Source organism: Carettochelys insculpta, chromosome 15, assembly GCF_033958435.1.
Source record: "Carettochelys insculpta isolate YL-2023 chromosome 15, ASM3395843v1, whole genome shotgun sequence".
Lineage (NCBI taxonomy): Eukaryota > Metazoa > Chordata > Testudines > Carettochelyidae > Carettochelys > Carettochelys insculpta.
Genome location: NC_134151.1, coordinates 13,386,247 through 13,405,429, shown reverse-complemented (window position 1 = coordinate 13,405,429; position 19,183 = coordinate 13,386,247). Strand labels below are relative to the sequence as shown.

Genomic DNA, 19,183 nt, shown 5'->3' with positions numbered 1-19,183 from the left:
GAGTTTCCATGGGGAGGAGAGGTTCTAGCTCTCCTGGCTCCCCAGAAAAGCACCACACCATAAGCTCTGAACTCTGGCAAAAGAGCCCCCACAGACGCGCGCCCTGCTGTCGACTTCACTCACATACCCGCTATCGAGTGACCGCCAAGCTCCCCTACTGCTACGCCAACGCCCCACCCGGCACGAACGTATCTGAGCGGCTGCCAATCAGGTGCGAACATGTCCATGAGCTCATCGGATGATTTGCATAACTTGCCCAGACAGGGGGCGTGGTGGCCCTGCTGTGGCGGGAACTGCTGGAAGTATGAGGACACCGCGTCCCGGAGTGCCAACCCCGCACGGGACACTCCCTGCCTGAGGCACCAAGCCACGCCTCACCTGTCGCTCTCCAACCGCCTCACCGCGCGCGCGTGTGGGGAACTACAGCCTCCAGAGTCCTTCGGGGCGGAGGCTTTGCGCCTGCGTGGTGCGCGGCCGGTGGTGTTATGCCCCGCGAGCGGGGCCGCGGTCCCATAGCGTGGCGGCAGCCGCCTGCTGCAGCGAACGGAGCTGGGGGGAGGTGGCAGCGGCGGGTGGGCTGCGGGTTTGTTTCTCTTGTTGGTGCACCCTTGGAGGAGGGGAGGTGCAGCTGCCTCGATGCTTCCCTCCTACTTTTAGCGCCGGGGCTGCCGGGGGCTGGGTTTTTTCCCTCTTGGCTGCGGTGTTTCCACTGCTGCAACACCAGCAGGATGTTGGAGTAGGACAAAGGCTGCTGCTGATCAGTGTGGGAGGCAGCGAGGAGGCAGCCAGCGAAGGTAACAGAAGTTGCATTTCTCAGGGTCCTGACGTTGTGTATCGCTGTTAATTGAAAGGAGAAAGAAAACAACCCGCAGAGGGGGTTAGTGCATTGGGAGAATGCTAAAGACCCCTGTGTGGCTGCGTTACACAGACAGCTGGGAGAAGGGCTAGAGAGCCCAGAGGGGTGAAGTCAGTGTAGGGCACTTCTTGCCCTCATTTAATCAGGTGGGAAGAAATCTCCCAGATTTTCCCTAACTGGGACGCATTCTTCCCACACTCTATTTCCCCCCCCCCCCCAAAAAAAAAATAAAAAGGAAACCCTTGCCCGGAAAAGGCAGTAGCCTAAAAAAATTGGAGAATAATGGTGCCTGAGGCTAGAGGCACCAAAGATCTGCTTTATGAAAAGGAAGCAATAACAGTGTATAAAACACTTCGGCTATTGAGTAAATTGGAGAAGCTTTCTGAATTTTAAGTGACTCCCTCCTCCCCTGGAATAGTGTTGTTCCAAGGTGGTTTTTGGAGCTGAACAAAACTCCTTGGAAGGATTTGGCAGTGTGGCAGAACCTAGGTCACAGCCGAATCAGAAGTTTTGTGACCTTATGATGACCCCGAATAACTTGTATTTTTGTTTCGTTGAAACAAACTGGTTGGTGATTGTTCTTAAGTGCTTTATTTAGCTCTCTGAAGAGTGTTGTCAGTCTATTGTCAAGTAAGTATAACCCTAAAATAGCTACGAGAAACTCATGGCGCTCGAATGGTTTGTATAAGCTGCTTGATTTTATTTACTTGGTTCGTTTCCTTTCCAGCAGAGTTACTAAATTCCTCTCTTCCACACCTTTGGATGGGAAGAATGAGGATGGAAGAACAATGGTGGAAAGGGGACCTTGCAGCAGACATTCATCAGACTCTGAGAATGAAGGTTGGATTTTAATTCCCCTCTCTCGCCTTCCCATTTGTTTTCAATTCATCAAAAATGCTTTGGTAGCCCTATAAAGCATTACAAGGAAAACAAATGCTAAGTCTCTAAATTGGGAAGTAACTGTCTTCACCGGTCAGTTAATCAAGCTACTCTGAACACGCTGATCTATACAAATACTTTAATCATAACTTAGAGTCTGGAACAAAACTTATTTACAGGCTAAACATTTCTGCCTGCTTTTGTGCAGTAGTTTTAATTTAGGCAAGCTGGTGGTAACAATGTGTTAAATAAAAAGGTGATACTGTTGCTGTGTGGCTTGTAATCAAAAGATCTTAAGGTCTGAAGAAGTAGCTCTACTTGTTTTCAAACATACGGATGGAGAGGCAAATTTAATACAGATGCTTGTTTCTTGGCAGCCTGTGGAGGGGTTGGGAGATAACAGTATAAATTGTTGGCTTTGTTATGCATCTTCATGTGTTCTCCTAAGAAAGAAAAAAAAATCTTTGTTATTAAAATACTTAAAGAGCAGTGTTTGGGTGTTAGATGAGATTGTGCTGCACTGTGTCTTGTCCTCTTAAGTTTTAAAAAAGCACGTGCTCTGAGCAGGTAGAGATAGTATTATTGTCCATTCACACGTAGCATTTCCTTAAATATGTTTCAGACATTACAGAATCACTAAATTCATTTAGCTGAGTAACATGAAGTAGAGATCACAGCAAAGATGAACTATCTGCAATATATTCCCTTTCATGTTACCCTTAACAATCTAGACTTTGGATATTTCTGCTGCTTTTGTCTTGTTAATCGGTATTAAATGATAAATTACATCAGGTGACTTAATCATTGTCAGGTCTTGGCACGTAAGTTGTTCTCATGCTGTTATGGGACAGGTCCTTCTGATTCTTTATTGGGGTAGGGGTATAGCTGATGCAGGTAAATGTAGATTGGCAGCAATGTCTCTTCTTGTAAAAGAAAATACTGAACTTGTTTAGAAGTTACTGAAAACTAACTTTCCTATATTAGACTCCTTGTCACTTATGAAATTGATAAAGGCTCAGATTAGAAAAATGAGTTTTGCCACACAAGCTTTCAGGTCAAAAGGACTTTAGTGTCCACTGAAAATTCTATTTGGTCTGAAAGCTTCATACTGAAACCTACCTGATTTGTCACTTTCTTCTGTGACCTGCATCGTTTTTTTGCCTTGTTCACCTCTTGTATATATGGCTTCTGCTTTGTCTTTATATGAGCCTACTTGTGGCACATAGTTACATGGCAGTGTCATAGAATGCCAATATTTTTTTCTTTTGTGTTTCTTTGTACACAGATACCAGTTGCTATAATAGGAATAAGCTTTATTGTTTTAATTTGCAGGTGAAGCTGCAAAGCAGGGAAATGGGCTTGTACTTTGATTTTGCTACTTTATTTCTAAGGAAGTCGTGAACTATGGTGTGTATTTGTGTGTTTGCATTAGTAGTTTAGGCTCCATGTTGGAAGATGCTGGTTTAAAAAAATCATAGAATCATAGAACACTAGGACTGGAAGGGGCCTTGAGAGGCCATCGAGTCCAGCCACCTGTCCCAATGGCAGGACCAAGTACTATCTAAACCATCCCTGATAGACATCTATCTAACCTGTTCTTAAATATCTCCAGCGATGGAGATTCCACAATCTCCCTTGGCAATTTATTCCACTGTTTGACCGCACTGACAGTTAGGAACTTTTCCTAATGTTCAACCTAAACCTCCCTTGCTACAGTTTAAGGCCGTTGCCTCTTGCTCTATCCTCAGAGGCCAAGGAGAACAAGTTTTTCTCCTTTCTCCTTATGACTCCCTTTTAGATACCTGAAAACCGCTATCATGTCTCCCCTCAATCTTTTCTTTTCCAAACTAAACAAGCCCAATTCTTTCAACCTTTTTTCATAGGTCACATTCTCGAGACCTTTAATCATTCTTGTCGCTCTTTTCTGGACCCTCTCAAGTTTCTCCACATCTTTTTTGAACTGCGGTGCCCAGAACTGGACGCAATACTCCAGCTGAAGCCTAACCAGCGCAGAGTAGAGTGGAAGAATGACTTCCCATGTCTTGTTCACAACACACCTGTTAATGCATCCCAGAATCATGTTTGCTTTTTTTGCAACAGCATCACACTGTTGACTCATATTTAGCTTGTGGTCCACTATAATTCCTAGATCCCTTTCTGCTTAGTCGTTCCTAGACAGTCTCTCCCCATTCTGTATGTGTGTCTTCTGCTGCTACCTACTATTCTTTAAGCTCAAGTGGTGGTAGTCTGTGCTGTAGGTCACTAACTACAAACCTTCAACTTCTTCAGCAAGTGAGGCTAAGATCCCACAGATTACACCAACCTTACCAGTTATCTACATGAGGATGGTTAATACAGGTCCAACTGATGGATTTTGTTTTTTCAGGTTGCTATTTTAAAATACCTAAACTACGTATGAAAACCATGTTAGAGGAAAATTGAGGTTGCAAAGCCAAGCACTCAAATGTTAGGAATTGTCAGAATTAAAATTGTTCCAACAGTTGTAATTTGGTCCCCTTGAGCAGTATAGCACAGTAATTACACGATCACATACATTCTTCCTTCACAAGATGCTGCCTCATTCTGTGCACATGGTAGATGGTACTCAGGGAATGAATTAAGGAGGTATGGTAAATAAGTCTGTAATCTATAGGATGTTAGCCTCACTTGCTGAAGAAGTTAAAGGCCTGTAGTCAACGAGGAAGAAAACTGTGGAAATCAAAAGGACAGTCTCACTGTTAAGGCAGCAGGTCTTACGCATGAAAGCTCATTACCTAATAAATAAAACTGTTAGTCTTTAAGGTGCTACAGGAATACTTGGGTTTGGGAAGGAGGGGATTTGTGGCTTTTTTTTTTTTTTTTTTGTTAACCACCCTGAAGAACTGGATTCCATCTGCCTTCCTGACACAGTTCCTATATGATATTGGGTAAGTCACTTAAACCAAACTTTTCAGACGTGGCCACTAACTGGGTGCCCATCACTTCTTGGGTGCCCAATATTGGGACACCCTAACCTGATTTGCAGAAGCACTGAACACGCACAGATACAAGTAAAGTCAAAGGGAGCCAAAATGAAATTTAAGAGCTTGGAGTATGTTGAGAAAGAAAAGGGCCGTCACTGCATACAATTTGGAGTCTGGCAACACCTTATACTGCAGGGATGGGGAACCTTTTTTGAGTTACGGGCCACTGACCCACAGAAAAATCAGTTGGATTATACAAGTGAGAAGTGGCGGTGGGGGGGGGGGACACACAGACTCTCTGATGTGGTCCCTGACTGAAAAAATGAAAAAAGACAGGCCCCTCATTCCACTCATGCACCAGCCCCAGAGCCTAACGAGGCCAGGGCTAGTGTATTTTGTGTGCTGCTCTGGTGTGGGGCCAAAAATGAGGGGTCAGTGTGGGAGGGGGCTACCAGGAGTCTGGGTAAGAGGGGGAAGCAGGAGGGGGCTGGAGATTGGTCAGGGTCTGGGCAGGAGCTGGGGGTGCAGGAATGGGCTGAGGGTAAAGGGTCTGGGTAGGAGAAAGGGTTCCACAGGGTTTGAGGTGGAGGGTCTGGAAGGGAGGGGTGAGAGTGGGAATAGGGCTCTGTGAAGGAGGGGGCAGGAGTGAGGTATGGGGTGGGGCATCTGGGTGGGAGGAAGGTTGCAGGTGGTGGTCTGGGTGCAAAGGGGGCATGAGCAGTTGAAGAGTAAAGGGGGTGCAGCTTACCTGTACAACACCCCCACGATGTACTTGGCTTTGCACCCACTGCTGCTCTAATTTGCTGGAATTCTGGCTGATCAGAGTGCCGGACTAAAGCTTCCAGACAATGCTGCCACTCCTCTCCTTTCTCTGCCCAGGGGAACAGCAATGAACAGCAGTGGCATCACACAGACACTTCCTGCCTCCCCTCCCGCCCCAGCAGAGCTTGGGTCTCTGCACACCTCAACCTGCATGGACTGGATGCTAGGGAGGTGAGTTGTGAGCCATGTGGTCCAGATCCAGGACAATCCTGGTCTGGATGTGGACCATGGGTTCCCCACTGCAGCTGTACAGACTAACAGTTTTGAGTTGAGACACTCATTGTCAGGTGCATGAAGTGTAAGAAAAAGAAACACAGCGGCATACAGAGATGGGAGTATTATATCAGAGCTAATTCAATCAGGGTGGATGTGGATAAGAAGGTGAGAATACCTAAAGTGGAAAATTCTGTATTGTAATGAGAGAGGCCTTCACAGTCCCTATTCAGACCCTCTTGGAAACCTGTGTCCCATTTGTTGTCGTTTTTTTTTTTTGTTTGTTTGTTTTTTTTCCTGTCCTTAACATTTTGGAAAACTGAATCTTTGTATGTTGAATAGTAACAGAGAGGAAGCCATGCTAGTCTATACACTATCAAAGCTAATTCTTGACCTTTCCCTCCACTCTCTGATTTGCTCACCTTGATTATCTTTTTCTGATTTGTCCTCCTTGCTTACTGTTTTTGGTTCTCTGTGCCTTAAATATTGAGTCTGTTCTGGTCTGGCTATGGTCTGAAGAAGTGGATCTGTCCCACGAAAGCTCACCTAATAAACTATTTTGCTAGTCTTTAAAGTGCTACTTGGCTGCTTTTTGTTTTGAATCTTTGTAATGAGAGCTTACAGTAAAACAGACTGTCCTTCAGCATAACCTGCAAAGTAAGAGTTGATATACATGATGATTTGATGGGGAAAAATATCCATGTTACTTTACCTCCACTCCCTTCAGGCTTTCCTAATCTATAATAAAGAGGATGCAAAACCAGGGTGTGTGGGGTTTTTTTTTCTATTTTAAATTGAAAATCTTCCTTAAAGAGAAGTCTGTGTGCAATTGTCAAAAGCCCTTCAGTACTGATGTGATATTCCCTGCTCATGCTTTTGAGCTGCCAGTTTGACAGGAATCCTTCCTTAAATAAATAAATAGAAGTAATTAGATGTGGTATATGTCTAGTCAAATAGATGAAGCGCATTTGATTTTGTTCTGGAAGACCAGATTAGCATTCAGGTGGGGAAATCTGCAATGGCAGCACAGAGTGAGAAAAGCTAACATGAATAGTCTTACTTTTCTATGACTACCAAGATTGCTGAGAGTCCTAGTGGAATATTATGGTGTGATGCTGTAGAAAATTGTAAAGCAGATGGTGTTGCCCACAAAACAACTTTTTTTTCTTGTTCTCTGCTGAGAGGTTTTCTAAATTCTTTCTGTAATGTGGTCTGAAAAGCATGTCAATCTGGTCATGGATGGGATGTAAGGGGAAAGAAACACACACCAACAGACTATTCTTGCTCTGAGCAGGTGAGTCTGAGAAGAAAACAAATTAATTTTAGTGAAGGTTTTATTTGGCAGCATAGAAGAATATACTTGGTTTCCCATGGACTACAGTGCAAATCTCTTGGCAGATTATTCCCTCTTTAGAGGCATATATTTAAAGTTTGTATTCAGTGAGAAATTTTCTGTTTCAGTAGCGTAAGACTTTCTTAAAAACTTCTGAAATTTTTAAACCTGTTTTGAAACAAGATGTGCAGATAACTGTAAAAATTCAAACTAACTGAGCCTTTGTCTGGAGTGTATGAAACCACAAAAACTTCTGAGGATGCTGGCATAATGTGTTTGTGACCATACTGACCATAATGTGCGAAACCTCAAATTATTGTACATCCAAGAGAATCAGGGCCTCTGAGAGCTGGTGTTACTGCATGAAGTTAATGTACAGTTTAACGGCTTTTCTGGTTTGGCATCAGAACACTAACTCTTGCAGGATTATGCTGTGAAGGACTGCTTGAGGAGGTGGAAAGGCATTGGTGGAGTGGAAAGCAGTAGTTTTCAGTGGTCTCTCCTACCCGGTTCATCAATAACACACTGAACCCACCTGGCACAGTCTGACCTTTAGGTAGCCTGTGCAGTTGTAGTCAGTGGTAGAAGGTCATTGTGGTAGCAGGCTGCCTTGCATTTTAGTTCCTTCAACTTGCAAGAGGTTTTCGGGACCTGCCAAATGGGTAGAATGTCATAGAAATTGGCCTTCTGGTTCGTGAGTTTTATGTAAATGTATAGCTCCGCTTTAGTGGCAGTAAGTCTAGAAGAAAGTTAAATAACAAGTCAGCATTTTCCTTGTACACTTAAGTGCTAAGAATGAGGGAAAGTCTGGTTGTTTTGGAAACAGAGTCCTGAGTTGTCCTCCAACCCCTAGTTTCTGTGAGGTATGTTGGCTTTCTTCTTTCCAGGATATGCACATTTCTTACAATGTAAAAATATGCAGATCTGCTTGTATTTTCTCCTCCATTCACCTCTTACATGACTTCTCGCAGTAGTGGGACTAAGAGCAGGACAAAATCTCACAAAGTTTATGGAGCAGTGCAAGCTTTTAAAGAGTTTGTATTGTAACTTAATCCTTCAAAGGCACGCTTAATTGTTTTGCAAATAAGTGGTCTGTGGGCTTTCCAGCCAGGTGGATAGGATAGTTCAACAGAGCTGATGCCTTCTGTTGACGACAAACAGTTCGGTGCCTTTACATGTTTACTGTGTCTGTGGTATAGACATTTCCTCTAGGTAAAAGTTACTCCCCCAGTTGGTTCTGATTTGCCAACCTTGATAGCAGTTTTTCTCATTTGTCAACCCTGATAACAATTTTTGGACCTCTGTGCTTTATATATTGAGTCTGTTCTGGTAAGGCTATGATCTGAAGAACTGGGTCTGTCCCATGAAAGCTCATCACCTAATAAATTATCTTGTTAGTCTTTAAAGTGCTACATGACTGCTTTTTTTTGTTTTGGTAGAATACAGACTGACCTGGCAATCTCTCTGTCACAGTTAGATACTATGTTTATGAAAAGCTTGTTAGTTGGTTACAGTTGATGCTTTTGGATTTAGTTATCATCATGTACCCTGAAGCGGAAGAGGCAGAGAGAAATTGCTTTTTTGTTTTGATAGTATCTAACTCTTAGACTTACTGAGTTGTGCACTAAACTACTGCCAACTATCTAATCATAAACATGTACCAGAACACTTCTGTAAATGTTTTTGTAACTTAAAGGCACAACACTGCAGTTTGTGCAGAAGCTGAAGTTTAGTTTCAGTAGGAAATAGCATTTCATCAATTGCAGGGTGCCCCTCTAGAGTTAGATGGGATGCTGCATAGCCCTTTTGTAAATAAGCTTTCAGACTGTACTTAATATTGAAATACTGACCAAAAAAGGAAAGTTTGGAAGACAGGTAGCTTAGATTAAAGTTGATGAATATGTGCCACCTCCTCCAGGAAAAAGAACAGAAATAAGATTCCTGACCTCTGATGATTTTTGCTCTGTTCTCCAAACACTTCCTGATAAGATGGCTTATTTAAATAGTGTGGGTTGCAGAGGTGTTAATTAGTTTTCACCCCTGGCTTTTTGTGCTAGTGCTCTTCAGAAATTGAATTTGAAAAGGCAAAGTGAGAACCTCTTTCCCAGTTGGATGAGATCTTTTTTTAAAGGGAAGAAGTTGAACTATTATGGAGGTAGGACTTATCCAAGATTTTTTCCTTACATGTAAAATATAGGCTTTTAATTGGCAGCAGTCTTATAGTATTTCTTATGACACAAGAAATCTGAGGCTCCAGTGCAATAAGCTATTTATTGAGACATACCGTGAAAGAAGAAGTCACTATACAGGAAAATTTAAAAAAAAAAAAAAAAAGAGAGAACGAACTTTGGTGGTTGCTGGTTCCATGATTTGAATTAAGCTGGGGGAATCTTTATCGCTGTATTTCAGACCTGGCTGTGGCAATGTGTATGTAGGTGTAGGCAAGTTTCCACTGGGTTAGATAGCATCTTTCAAATATGGTTTTGTAGTTTTTATTTTCACAACTGTCTTAGAAACATAGTACCGAAGCAGTCTTCTTTAAAGCATCATTTTTCCTTATCTGGTGTGTGTGTGTGAGAGGGGGAGAGAGACAGACATATATATGCTATCCTTTGGTTACTTTGGCCGGTCACAAGATGACAGAGGGATCCCAAACTGTCTCCTCAGTAAAATCATTTTATATGCAAAATAGCAAATCATATGTTGATGATCTGCGCCCTGTTGCTATCTAAACTAACTGCTTTGACAGTTACTTTAATGTAACTATACAGAAAAACAAATCTTGGTATGAGGGCAAGCATTAAGGTGATTGGTACATTTGTTACTGAGAAACGATAGCCAAGAGTAAGTATCACAAACATTTGTCAATCTTTTTTTAAACAAGCCAGCCTGATAAATTCATAGAATTCCAGGCCTGGCAGGGACCCCAGGAGGTCATCCAGTCCAGCCCCCTGCCCAAAGCAGGATCAACCACAACTAAACCATCTCAGCCATGTGTATGTCAAGCCGGGACTTAAAAACCTCTAGGGATGGAGATTCCACCACCCCTTTCAATAATGCATTCCACTGCTTCACCACCCTCCTGGTGAAACAGTTTTTCCTGATATCCGAATTCCATTTTTCTCTTCTTGAACAGGGGTGTATAGCCTGAAATTCATTAAATGTTATGCTCATTTTGTCAGTTGCTGAATATTTCATGAATGTCTGTAGCATTGGGAGAAAGAGTGCAAGGGGAACATGGGAAGGAATTAATCTTTGGAAATCTCTTTGTATTTGATGTGTCAGAAAAGCCTAAGAAGCTGATCCCTCAGCTGGAATAAATCCCTCATTACTTATCTGGTTTCTTAGATAGCATCTGGATTTGTAGCCATTCTCTTGAAGAAGTAGCTTGCTCCTGCTCTTAGCCTATTAACAGGGCACCAAACTGCCAGTTCACCTCAGAAATAGTTTCAATGCCCTTATATAGTTGGGTTCTTCACAATGAAATATACTTAACATGCATGTGGCTAACACTAGTGCAAAGTGTGACAATTTTTACTCCTTTTACTACTAAATTTGACATGGTGGTTGCAGAGCTCCGGGGAGAGTCTTCCCATTCCCACTGTTTCTCATTTGGTTAATAACCCAGGCACGAGTGCCTTTATTTCTTCAATGAGCTCTGAAGTGCCTTAGACTGCACCAATTTGAGCTCCATCTGTAAAACTGATAGGCAAGACCACCTGACTCCTACTTCCCTAAAGGCTGGTCTCCACTAGGAATGGACCTCAATATAGCTACTTCTCTCAAGGTTATGAAAAACCAGCTTTGCTTGCTAATATGAACTGTGTGGTACTTGATGTGCATTTTTGACTGATAATAAATACTCTCAGAGATAGCTGTGTTGGTCTGTGGCTTCACAAAAAGCAAGCAATCCTGTAGCACCTTAGACTAACAATTTTATTTATTAGGTAAGGAGCTTTTGTGGGTAAGACCTACTTCATCAGATTGGTCTCATCCACAAAAGCTCATTACCTAATAAATAAAATGGTTAATCTATAAGGACTGCTTCTTTTTAATTTCTAGTATGCATGCTGTAATTTGAGAACTATGGAGATATTTTGAATTTCCAAAAACAGAACTTTGTTTTGTTAGAATTGTATATGGCGTTATTTAACAGGAGTCGAAACAGAAGCGAACAATTCCTTTTTCTAGTCGGTGCTGTCTGTTGTGGCTGAGGCTATAACTACACTAAAACAGTAAGCAAACTACGTGAATAACATAGCTGGAGTTGACATACTGTAAGTTGGGTTACCACAGGCTCTTCTCATGCAGGATAGAGCAAACAAGGTCAATGGGAGAGTGATCTGCAGTTGCTTTCCATGCATCGATCTGGGCTGTAGTGTAGATGTAGGCTAAGAAAACCGTAGGTTGGTATGTGTGAAGCTTTGATTTTCCTTGCTTTCTCCCAGGTGTAAAGATGTGATCTGTAATGCCACCTTATAGGTTGGGGATCAAGGAAAAAGCACAGGAAGGCCTGTGGCACCTTATAAACTAACAGATATTTTGGAGCAGAAGATTTTGTGGACAAAGACCCGCTTCATCAGATGCATGGCGGGGGCGCAGTTCCAGAGGGATATTGAAAGAGCGGGGTCCCAGTAAAAGGGAGGGCCAGAGCTGAAAGGGTCTACTCAGCAAGGTGATACCCTTACCTCATCCTCTGCCCCAGGATCGTACTGAAGAATACACAAAGAAACTACAACATTTACTTAAGACCCTTCCTATAAAAACACGGGAAGAGATTTACACAGACACATGCCTTGAACCCAAACCAGATTTATTCTATCTGCTACCCAAGATCCATAAACCTGGTAATCCCAGATGCCCCATCATCTCGGGCTTTGGCACACTCACCACAGGATAGTCTGGCTATGTGGACTCTCTACTTAGACCCTATGCTACCAGCGCTCCCAGCTTTCTTTGAGTTACCACCAACTTCCTCAGGAAACTACAATCCATTGGTGACCTTCCTGAAAACACCATGGATGTAGAGGCCCTTGACACCAATATCCCACAGGAAGATGGACTCCAAGCTGTTAGGAACATTATTCTGATGAGATGGAGGCACAAATGGTGGTGGAGCTTTGTGACTTGGTCCTCACCCACAACTATTCCAGGTTTGAGGACAAATTATACCTTCAAATCATTGGCACTGCTGTGGGCACCCACATGGCCTCACAGTATGCCAATATTTTTATGGCTGACCTGGAACAAAGCTTTCTCAGTTCTTGTCCCCTACCACCCCTCCTCTACCTGTGCTACCTTGATGACACCATCATCTGGACCCATGGGAAGGAGGCTCTTGAAGAATTCCACAGTGATTTCAACAGTTTCCACCCCACCATCAACCTTAGCCTGGTACAGTCCACACAAGAGATCCACTTCCTGCACACTACTGTGCAGATAAGCGATGGTAACATAAATAGCACCGTATACCGAAAACTCATGGACTGCTATGCTTAGCTACATGCCTCCAACTTCCATCTAGGGCATACTACATGATATGTTGTATACTGCCAGGTGCTAAGGTACAACCTTATTTGCTCTGATCCATCAGACAGAGACGAACATCGACAAGACCTTTACCAAGCTTTCCTCAAACTAGAATACCCACCTAAGGAAGTGAGGAAACAGAATGACAGAGTCAGATGGGTACCCAGAAGGCACCTGCTACAAGACAGGCCTTGCAAGGATAACAAGAGAACACCACTGGCCATCACATACAGCCCCTACCTAAGGCCTCTCCGATGCATCATCAGCAATCTGCAACCCATCCTGGACAATGATCCTTCACCCTTTCAGACCTTGGGAGGAAGGCCTCTCATTGCCTACAGATGGCCTGCCAGCCTCAAACAAATTCTCACCAGCAACTATAGATCACAACACATTAACTCTCTAAATCTGGAACCAATCCCTGCAACAAACCTCGCTGCCAACTCTGCTCACATATCTACAACAGTGATATCATCACAGGGCCTAACATCAACCATACCATCAGGGGCTCCTTTACCTGCACATCTACTAATATAATATACGCCATCATGTGCCAGCAATGCCCCACTACAATTTACATTGACCAAACTGGACAGTCTCTATGTAAAAGAATAAATGGACATAAATCAGACATCAGGAATGGTAATGTACAGAAACCTGTGGGAGAACACTTCAATCTCCCTGGACACTGAGGCTATGTCTACACGTGCCCCAAACTTTGAAATGGCCATGCAAATGGCCATTTTGAAGTTTACTAATGAAGCGCTGAAATGCATATTCAGCGCTTCATTAGCATGCGGGCGGCAGCGGCGCTTCGAAATTGACGAGCCTTGCCGCCGCGCGGCGCGTCCAGACGGGGCTCCTTTTCGAAAGGACGCCACCTTCTTCGAAGTCCCCTTATTCCCATGAGCTCATGGGAATAAGGGGACTTCGAAGTAGGCGGGGCCCTTTCGAAAAGGAGCCCCGTCTGGACGCGCCGCGCGGCGGCAAGGCTCGTCAATTTCGAAGCGCCGCTGCCGCCCGCCTGCTAATGAAGTGCTGAATATGCATTTCAGCGCTTCATTAGTAAACTTCGAAATGGCCATTTGCATGGCCATTTCGAAGTTTGGGGCACGTGTAGACACAGCCTGAGTAACAAATTTAAAAGTAGCAGTCCTAAACAAAGAAATATCAAAAATCAGATGGAGAGAGAAATCTCTGCACTGCAATTTATTTGCAAATTTGACTCCATCAACCAAGGTTTAAACAGAGACTGGGAGTGGCTTGCCCCTTACAAAAGCAGCTTCTCTGCCCTGGGTGTTAATACCTCCCCATTAGACTCTGTCTGATCAGACTAGCTTTTTCCTCTTTTGATACATACTACTGATAATGGACCTTGCCAAATAGACCTTGTCAGCTCTGGCCCTCCCTTTTACTGGGACCCCACTCTTTAAATACCCCTCTGGAACCCTCCCCCGACATGCCGCTGATGAAGCGGGTCTTTGCCTACAAAAGCTTATGCTCCAAAATATCTGTTAGTCTATTAGGTGCCACAAGACTTCTTGTTGTTCTTGAAGGTACAGATTAACACGGCTATCTCTCTGATGTAAGGAACAAGTAGTTCTCCAGAGGTAGCTGAAGCTGGAATGTTTAGTTGACTAAGGTCTTTGGTGTTTGGGTTCTCTACCTGAAAAAACAAACTGTGTGCCGGTGCATTCCGTTCCCTTTTGTGTGCCAAAATTCCTGGCCTTTTTGCCAATTCTTTGGGGGTTTTTTTTCCCCCCCTCCCCATGCTGTGTCACATTGTCCCTACAAGGCGTTTGGCTATAGTCTGATGCAGCACTGGCTTGCAAGATCACTCAGAAAATTCCTGTGGTGGTGTCTTCTCTCTCCTCAGCAAGTCAGGTGTAAAGTTTGCATCCCTTAAAATCACCATCCAGAAGTTGCTAATAAAAACAGACGTATCGTTGGATTTACAGTCACATTGGGAAGGGAAATGTTTCAAAACTCCATTTCCTTACTCCCATAGGGTGTTTAATTAGAGGTGCTTATTAACACTTCAGCTTTGGAGAGCATCACTTAGAGTTCCAACCCGGGTGAGTACGGGCTGCTGGGAAAGACTGTCTGTTGCCTGAAGATGTAAAATTCTGTCCCCATTCTGTGGCTACGAATACAGGACAACAGTAATGAATGCTGGCAGCACCAGAGTTGTTATATTAGCTGATATCTCACTTCTAAGGGTCACAAAAGCACAAAGAGCCCAACTCATACTGCTGCTCCAAAGTTACCCATGTCCACATGCCACTACCTTGTTTGCTGTGGGCTGCCAATAAGACTCCTTGAAGAGTGCCATGAGTGTGCAAAGGTGGAGAAAATAAATGACTGTCCTCCTTAGAAACCTGCAAGAGAGGATTGCAGAGTATCTCCAGGAAAGAGATTTTTACGTGGCTCTCTCAAGAGGGTAAAAAGGGCATCCCTGTCCACATAAACTGCTTTGCCTAACCCAATCAAGGAATTAAAAGTATGTGTTAACTGTACCTCTCTTTGTTATACTACGGTGTCCTCTCACATGAGCAAAACAATAAAAAGTCAAGTGTAAGTAAGTGCGTCTCATGAACACATTCTTTCCTCTTCATCAGGCTTATCTGTGCTCACCTGGCAGGACTGGCTAAATTGTGGTGGAGTCTTGGACGCTCCTGGTTTGTGATATGTTTGAAACCCCTTGCTGTATCTTCCTTCTCCTCCTCCTCACGGCAGCTATGACTACACTGAAGCCGTAATTCAAAATAATGTACGCAATTTGAGCAATGCAAATTACATAGTTTGTTTTGAATTAACTTTGGTGCCATCCACATGGCACTGACATTAGAAATAAGCAGCTATTTCAAACTTTCCACTACCCCTCGTACAATGAGGGAAACCGGAAATAAAATACTACACTCCAAATAGCACCTAGGCGGTACCTGAAACTCCACTGGGCAGATGCCCAAGAGTTCAACTTACAGGGAACACCGGCAGTCACTGCCTTGGGTTTGGAGGTTGATGTCTTAGCCCCTCTCTTAGAGCTATCAAATAAAGATCATAAAACAATTTCAGAGGGGTAGGATACCTATGGCAGGTGAGCGTGTATGTTGGCAGGCAGTTAGGCGTCAGGGCTTAATCAAGCACCAAAGAATTCCATTACACATTTTCAGCAAACTGCCAGTTCCTAGAAGCCCATGTTGAACTAAGTATTAAGTGAGGAAAGCTTGTACAATGACTAAGGCATGGTCTATGCTGCAAATTTACATTGATATAATTACATTACTGGGGACCAGGGCTGGCAGGAGTCATCGAGAGGCTATGGGCCTAGCCTCCTTCCGCACCACTGGAAGTGTGCACGGAGCCCAAGGATCTGGATGCTGTTGAGGAAGCAAGGGCAGCAGACAACAGCCCCAGGCCCTTCTAAATTGCTTGGCCTGGGGCATCTGTCACCTTTGCCACTCCCCGCCCCTACAGTCTGTGTCCCTTCTCAGGATTATGAAAATCTTCACGTCCTGTGTAATGTAGTTAAATTGTCCTAAGCCCTAGGGCAGCCAACACCGGGACCACAGAAGAAATCTTCTGTTGGCCTAGAGATGGATTTTACCACGGTGATAGAAAGGGCCTTCTGTCACCTTAGTAAGTGTATGTGTGCGACAAGGCTGCAGTATTTCTAGTGCAGACCCATCCTAGATGTTAATATAGTAAACCGTTGATTTAACGGACTAATGGGAGAGAGGGGTGTCCATTATATCCAAATCTGCAGGACTGGAGGCACCGTGCAAGGCACACTAGTGAGAGCTCTGTCCGAGACCTGGGAGGAACGCAGCAGGAGAAGGAGTTAGGCTGCGGCAGCCCCGGTGGCCCCAGCTGCTCTGGCAGCTCTTCCAGCCCCAGCAGCTCCAGTGACTCCAGCTCTTGCAGCTCTGGTGAGTTGCCAGCACTAATGTGCGCGGGAGCGGAAGGCTGGCAAACAGCGTCCGTTATTTCCAACGTTCGTTATATCAAGGCCCATTAAATTGAGGGTTTAGTGTAGTTACGCACTCATGATTATTTCTTGAAAACGCTTCTCCACAACCTAGTTTACACACTTCAATTTAGGGCAATAAGCTATCTCATTATAAGCATCTTTTTATACCAGTACAGCTGTATCTGCACTAAGGGGTAATACACCTGTTTCTAACGAGATGTGAAGTGGCACTAGCAGGGTAAGCAAGCTAAGGCTACAGGATGTATGGTATTGAAATGGCAGTTTCCCATCCATAGAACACGTATTCCATTCTGATTTGAGCAAAGCAACTTACTCCTAACCTTGTGGCCACCTCTCACCTAGGAAGGAGGTCATGCATAAAAATGTTTGCTTGGCCATAGATAACCTTGGGGTTCACCCCATTTCCCATCTACTCGGGGAGCAGAATCCTATTTAAAATTGTATTAGTTCAATCTTGATCTGCTTTACTAGTGTAGACTAAGCACGTGACCTTGCTCTGTGGTATGGCCTTCCCTTCCACAGTTAATGACAGCCACAGGTGAGGCCTTGGTCTTTGAGTAGTATGAAAACACATGAGATGTGACACACACAATTAGTGAAATAAAATTCAATATTAAACTTCTCTTGTACAAAAATACTCCAAATGATTAAACTGTGGAGATTTAAATTCTAGCCACTCATCATTATGCGACTTGTCTCTACATTTTTCTCCCATAGGACACTGGAAATAAATTACTAATTTTATAATCGCTATTCTCCTTTTTAAAGACACCATACTAGAGGCTCAACTTAAATGTATACCCCAAATAAAAAAACACAGTAAGAGACCTAACAAAGAGCCACCATGGCTTAACAGCCAGGTTAAAAAGGCAGTGAGAGAAAAGGGCAGCTTTTAAAAAGTGGAAGTCAAATCCTAGTGAAGAAAATGGAAAGGAACACAAACACTCCCAAATTAAGTGTCATAATGTAGTAAGAAAAACCAAAAAAGACTTTGAGGAACAGCTAGCCAAAAATTCAAAAAATGATAGTAAAATGTTTTTTAAATACATTAGAAGCAGGAAGCCCGCTAAAAAAGCAGTGGGCCCCTTGGAAGATAAAGATATAAAAGGAGCGATCAAGGAAGACAGTGCCATTGTGGAGCGATTAAATGATTTCTTTGCTTCAGTCTTCACGGCTGAGGATGTTACAGATGTTCCTAAATCTGAGCCAGCCTTCTTAGGTGACAAATCTGAGGAACTCTCCCAGATTGAAGTGACATTAGAGGAGGTTTTGGAGTTAATTGATAAGCTGAATAGTAACAAGTCTCCGGGACCAGACGGTATTCACCCAAGGGTTCTGAAAGAACTCAAATGTGAAATTGCGGAGTTATTAACAGTGGTTTGTAACCTATCCTTTAAATCCGCTTCGGTACCCAATGACTGGAAGACGGCTAATATAACGCCAATATTTAAAAAAGGTTCTAGAGGAGACCCTGGCAATTATAGACCGATAAGTCTAACATCAGTACCAGGCAAATTAGTAGAAACAATAGTAAAGAATAAAATTGCAAGGCACGTAGAAGAGCGCAGATTGTTGGGCAAAAGGCAGCATGGTTTCTGCAGAGGGAAGTCGTGTCTAACTAATTTATTAGAATTTGTTGAAGGGGTTAATAAACATGCGGACAAGGGGCACCCAGTGGACATAATATACCTAGATTTCCAGAAAGCCTTTGACACGGTCCCACACCAAAGGCTTTTATGTAAATTAGGTGGTCATCAGATAGGAGGAAAGATCCTTTAATGGATTGGGAATTGGTTAAAACACAGAAAACAAAGGGTTGGAATAAACAGTAAATTTTCACAACGGAGGGGTGTAACTAGTGGTGTTCCCCAGGGGTCAGTCCTGGGACCGATCCTGTTCAACTTGTTCATCAATGATCTAGAAGATGAGGTAAGCAGTGAGGTGGCAAAGTTTGCAGATGACACCAAGTTGTTCAGGACAGTCAAAACCAAAAGGGATTGTGAAGAACTACAAAAAGATCTCATCAAACTGAGTGATTGGGCAGCAAAATGGCAAATGAAATTTAATGTGGGTAAGTGTAAGGTAATGCACATTGGAAAAAATAACCCAAATTACACGTACAACGTGATGGGGTCAAATTTAGCTACGACAGATCAGGAAATGGATCTTGGAGTTATAGTGGATAGTTCTCTGAAGACATCTACGCAGTGTGCTGCGGCAGTTAGTAAAGCAAATAGGATGTTAGGAGTTATTAAAAAAGGGATAGATAATATGACAAAAGATATCATACTTCCCCTATATAAAACTATGGTACGCCCACATCTTGAGTACTGCGTGCAGATGTGGTCTCCTCACCTCAAAAAAGATATATTGGCATTAGAAAAGGTTCAGAAAAGGGCGACTAAGATGATTAGGGGTTTGGAATGGGTCCCATATGGGGAGAGGCTAGAGAGACTGGGACTTTTCAGTCTGGAAAAGAGGCGATTGAGGGGCGATATGATAGAGGTATATAAAATCATGAATGGTGTGGAGAAAGTGAATATAGAAAAATTATTTACCTTTTCCCATAATACAAGAACTAGGGGACACCAAATGAA

At 43.4% G+C, this 19,183-nt stretch overlaps 1 protein-coding gene across 3 annotated transcripts in view; it reads left to right on the top strand.

The window, feature by feature from the left end:
- Positions 1-638: 638 nt before the first annotated feature.
- The window catches only part of CCNJL (cyclin J like), a 31,765-nt gene continuing 13,220 nt past the window's right edge, over positions 639-19,183 (top strand). The window contains exons 1-2 of one of the 3 annotated variants that reach the window (XM_075009651.1): positions 639-794; positions 1,584-1,696. In XM_075009651.1, coding sequence (XP_074865752.1) covers positions 1,619-1,696 — 78 coding nt within the window. In that variant the 5' untranslated portion in view covers positions 639-794; positions 1,584-1,618. Of the gene's footprint in view, positions 795-1,583; positions 1,697-15,235; positions 15,366-19,183 lie in introns of those variants that run through there. The other 2 variants (XM_075009653.1, XM_075009654.1) reach the window with 2 other exon arrangements.